This window comes from Glycine max, chromosome 6 (genome assembly GCF_000004515.6).
Source record: "Glycine max cultivar Williams 82 chromosome 6, Glycine_max_v4.0, whole genome shotgun sequence".
Taxonomy (NCBI): Eukaryota; Viridiplantae; Streptophyta; class Magnoliopsida; order Fabales; family Fabaceae; genus Glycine; species Glycine max.
This window is the reverse complement of record NC_038242.2, coordinates 37,905,211-37,910,395: the sequence shown is the minus strand read 5'-3', so window position 1 is coordinate 37,910,395 and position 5,185 is coordinate 37,905,211. Positions and strand designations below refer to the sequence as shown.

At 36.2% G+C, this 5,185-nt stretch overlaps 1 protein-coding gene across 1 annotated transcript; it reads left to right on the top strand.

The window, feature by feature from the left end:
- The first annotated feature begins 4,303 nt into the window (after nucleotides 1-4,303).
- On the top strand, nucleotides 4,304-4,860 carry LOC100792199 (protein MITOFERRINLIKE 1, chloroplastic-like). Its single transcript, XM_006582596.1, has 2 exons — nucleotides 4,304-4,528; nucleotides 4,606-4,860. The coding sequence occupies exons 1-2, from the start codon at nucleotides 4,304-4,306 to the stop codon at nucleotides 4,858-4,860; spliced, it is 480 nt and encodes a 159-aa protein (XP_006582659.1).
- The last annotated feature ends 325 nt before the right edge of the window (nucleotides 4,861-5,185 follow it).

Sequence of the window (5,185 nt, the reverse complement as noted above, 5' to 3'; positions counted from 1 at the left end):
GGCTTCCTGTGACCCGGAATGTCGCTGACTCCGACTCGAAGTTCCTTTCCGCTTTTTCGATGGTTCCGCCATTTGAAGAGTTTTTTCGGGATTTCAATAGGTTCAAATGAAAGAGATTGAAAAAAGATGAAGTTTGGGCTTTGCGGGGAATGATTTGGACAAGAATTGAGTGAGATATGGCTGGAAGAAAAATTGGGGGCAAGGGTTTTCGAGAGAGTGATAGGTTGCAGGTTTCAGAATTTGAAATTTGAATATATAGGTGCAGGGACGCGTCGTAATCGATTACACAAATATGGTAATCAATTACCAAAGAGCAACTTTGTTAGAAATAACTGCTTGTAATCGATTACACTATTATGGTAATCAATTACCAATGGTTATTTTAGCCAGAAAACAAAAACAGAAGGCTTTCTAGGAGAGAGGAAGTTTTGAAAACTATTTTTGAAAATACTATATTTGAAAATACTTTATGAATAATTTTCAATCATGTAATTTACATATCATGTCATGAAAAAATATTTAAAACATGAAGATAATCAATTTTATCAAGAACAATCACAACACAAGTATGAAGAATATTGATTTTACTTAAATAAATGAATGAATATTTCATGCAAATAGGATGAAATCAATCAAGCAAATATACTCATGATTTCAAACAATCAAAAGACAAACAAATAAAGAATTGTTAGTCATCATAATCAAATTTTTTGAATAAAAATTTCAACTTTAAGAGAAATTTTAATAAGATAATGGTTTTGATATTACCTTTTTCAGGATTGAATTGTCTAGATCTTCAAAGATGAGGATCATTCTTTTTCTCCTTGTTTTTTATCCTTGAGAGATGTTCTCGTCACTTTCATAATCTTTGGTTAGAAGATTAATCTCCTTTTCTGAACCATCGGATGAATCATTGTCATCCCATGCAATGTATACTTTCTTAGTTCTTCTTTCGTTAAATCTTTTCTTTTCACTTTTCTCTGACCATTCTTCATTTGACGGACAGTTGGACTTGATGTGACCAATTTGATTGCATTTGTAACACCTAAGGACTTGAGAATCATCTTGTGATTTTCTTCCATTATTAAAATTGTGACGCCTGTCAATTCTTCTTTTCTTGATGAATTTCTGAAATTTCCTAACAAAGAAAGAAAAATCTTCTTCATCATCTGAATCTTCTTCTTCGTTTTCTTCTTGTATTGAAGATGGGGCTTTAAGGGCTATGCTTCTCTTCTTTTTGTCATTTTCTTCATTCAGATTGAGGCGTTGAAGTTCCATCTCGTGTTCCTGCAATTTACCAAATAAAGTGGCAAGAGACATGGAAGATAGATCTTTGCTTTCAGAAATAGCAGTTACCTTGGGCTGTCATTCCCTACTTAAACATCTTAAGACTTTATTAATTAAATCTTCATTGGGAAAGATTTTTCCTAAGGATGCAAGATGGTTTACTATATGTGTAAATCTCTTTTGCAAACTATGGATATTTTCATTTGGGTTCATCCTAAATAGTTCATATTCATGGGTAAGGGTATTTACTCTAGACCTTTTTACATCTGTGGTTCCTTCATGGGTTAACTGGAGAGTATCCCATATATCCTTGGCATTAGTACAATTTGACACTCTAAAGTACTCATCTATCCCTAGGGCTGAAGTGATGATATTTTTGGCTTTGAGATCATACTGGATTTTTCTCCTATCTTCTTCTGTCCATTGATCTCTCGGTTTTTGGGTTGTAGTGCTTGTGCTTACATCTCTTACAGTGGGTATATGTGGTCCTAATTCTATTGCTTCCCATATATTTAGATCTATGGCTTCAATGAATATCTGCATGCGGGTTTTCCAATAATGGTAACCCTCTCCATTAAAAATGGGTGGTCTGTGAATGGAATTTCCTTCAGGAAACAAGGGATTTGAGGAGGCCAATCTACAAGAAACCTGCTCTGATACCACTTGTTGGATCGAGTGGCCTCAGAATAATTAAGAAGTGGGGGGGGGGGTTGAATTAATTATTCCTAAACCTTTACTAATTAAAAAATTACTCTTTTAAGGATTTTACTAAATTGTTAAGAGAATGAGGAGTAGAAGAGAAACTTAACAGAAAGTAAAAGCGGAAATTAAATGCACAGCTGAAAGTAAAAGAGTAGGGAAGAAGGAAACAAGCACACAAGAGTTTTATACTAGTTCAGCAACAACCCGTGCCTACATCCAATCCCCAAGTGACCTGCGGTCCTTGAGATTTCTTTCAACCTTGTAAAAATCCTTTTACAAGCAAAGATCCACAAGGGATGTACCCTCCCTTGTTCTCTTTGAACCTAGTGGATGTACCCTTCACTAGAACTGATCCACAAGAGATGTACCCTCTCTTGTTCTCAGTCAACAACCCAAGTAGATGTACCCTCTACTTGTACCACAAAGGATGTACCCTCCAATGTGTTAAGACAAAGATCTCAGGCTGTTTAACCTTTGATACTTTGTGAATGGGGATAGAAAAGAATTCTCAGGCGGTTAGTCCTTTGAACAATTTTGTATTAGGGAAAGGGAAGAATCAAAAGAATTCTCAGACTGTGTTGTTTTGAATTCTTTGACAAGGGAGAAGGGAGACACAAAAGAAATCAGGCGGTTAGTCCTTTGTTCTTTTGGAAAAGGGAGAAGAGAGACACAAAAAGAATTCAGGCTGTTAGTCCTTGGCGAATTCTTTTTGGCAAAGGGAGACGAGAATGAAAAGATGAATAGCACAATTTTTCAAGGTTTGGAAAACCAGAAAACTTCAAAAAGCTTTTGGTACAAAGAAGAAGAAGAAGTTCAAAGAGATTCAAGGCTTGTAAAGGATTGTATGAAATAAGTGTTCAAGATTCTTGAAATGAAAAACAAAGTCTTGCTTTTATAGACTCTTCATGTCTGGTCAAGAAGACCATTTAGAAGAGTTATAACTTTTAGAAAAACTTTAAAACCAATTTGAAAAAGTCAAAACCTTTTTGAAGAGTTACATCTTTTGATTTATCAGAAACAGTCACTGGTAATCGATTACCAAATAAGTGTAATCGATTACACAAAGCTTTTGAGTGAAAGGATGTGACTCTTCACATTTAAATTTGAATTTCAACGTTCAAGGGCACTGGTAATCGATTACCAAAACATTGTAATCGATTACAACCTTTTTAAAATAATTGGAATGTTGTAAATTCAGTTTGAAAACTTTTTCAAACTTATTTTGCTACTGGTAATCGATTACAACAATATGGTAATCGATTACCAGAGAGTAAAAAACTCTTTGGTAAAGGTTTTGTCAAAAACTCATGTGCTATTCAAAGTTTTAGAAAAACTTTTTAATACTTATCTTGATTGGGTCTTTTCTTCATTCTTGAATCTTGAGTCTTGAATCTTGATCTTGATTCTTGAGATCTTGAATCTTGAATCTTGAATCTTGATTCTAGGCTTTCTTCTTGAGTCTTGAATTCTTCTTGATTCTTGAACTCTTGACTTGTTCTTGATTCACTTGAGTTGTTCTTTGATCTTTGAGCTTTTTGTTCATCACCTTTGTCATCATCTTTTGTTGTTATTATTGTTATCATCAAAACACCTTTGAATCACATTCACCATGAAGCCTTGCTTCTACAATGAGAATGTGATGTAAGTAGTTACAACTAATCACCTTATCTCAGCACCTAACGCAACATGGTTGACCTATCAACTCTTCTATGCAAATTCAATGCAACCAAGAAACCTGACAGTTGCTCGATACACTTCACCCTAACCTAAATCTAACCCTAACTCTAACCACATTATAACAATGACACATTTCACTCGTAGTTCTCTTGCACATGGCTCCCTTGGACTCCAACATATTGCTAGTTTCACGGTCTCTCCATACAATACAACCATGCCCCATGTGGAGACAAACCATTGGACCTTTTCACACTACTAAAAAAATATTTTTTACAACACGTATTTAAAAATGATTGTTGAAAAAGCATCTTGAAAAAAAATAGTGGCATTTTTGTAAATAAATACAACATTTTACGACGGTTTTTCGAAAATCGTCTTAAAAGGTTGTCATGAACGTTTTGCAAAAACTGTCTTAGAAGATTTTTTGTTGTTTTTTATATTTGATGTCTCCCTATATTCTCTCGCACTATCTATATTCTCGCTCTTCCTTTCACTCTCTAACTCCCCCTCTAATGTTCTGAAGTTGTTGCGAAAGTGACCATGGCCACCTCTTTGTCAGCGCCTCCAAGACCAGATCCACATTGTGCTTATTCTTCCCACTATCGACGCCATGAGGAACATCATGTCATCCGCAATCATGGCCCCAAAGGAGCTCATCACACAAGGCGGCACGAAGGGCCGCTCGTGGCAAGTGTTTGTTGAAATTATTCAAAACAATGGCATGATGGGCCATTACGTTGGCTACTCCGCAACATTGCTCAGAAACTTGCCCACAGGATTTTTGAGTTACTCTTCTTTCAAGTATTTAAAAGTTTTGGTGCTTCAGGAGACTAAGCAGAGTTACCTGGAACTGATGCAGAGTGTTCTGTGAGGGGCCCTCACCGAGGCGATATCGGTGTCGCTCACGACGTCATTGGATGATCTAGGTTTATGACATAGGTTCAGGGCAACGGGGTGATCAAGGTTGTTGCGGTTATGTATGATGGGGTTTCGGCCACAATGAAGCGGATTTTGAAGGAGGAAGGGCAGGTGGGGCTTACTCGTGTAATGGGGCCCCGAGTGCTACATAATGCTTGTTTTTTGGCATTGGGGTATTTTGCTTTCGAGACAACGAGGCATTTGATTTTGCGAGAGTATCTTAGGAGGAAGGAGTTGGGTGAGAGGGGAACTCAAGTCTCTATTTCCGCTGGTTGAGTTTATGTTTTGGTTCTTTAATGCTTCTTTTTTATTTGGGTTTTAAATTACAGTTACTTACTTCATGTAGAATATTTCAGTAGATAAGGGGTATTTTGTTCTGGAAAATTAGCTACTACTGTGGCATAAGCAAAATGTAGGTGCTGAAATGTTTCTTATCTTGGTTACAATAAAGTGATATTGTTGATTCCAGGTCCTAGTGTCAGAAGTTTAGGATTGGATGAGCAATGACTTTAGGATCTTTTGTTTCTAAGATTTTGTTTAGGATAAGGCAGGTGAATTTCTTGTTTTTGTGGCACCCTCTATCCCAACTTACATATACTTA

Bases quoted from the DNA above. Each gene is read 5' to 3' on its own strand.
- LOC100792199 (XM_006582596.1), top strand. From the start codon at position 4,304: ATGGCCCCAAAGGAGCTCATCACACAAGGCGGCACGAAGGGCCGCTCG. The intron at 4,529-4,605 runs GTTCTGTGAGGG...TTTATGACATAG, and splicing joins ACCTGGAACTGATGCAGAGT to GTTCAGGGCAACGGGGTGAT.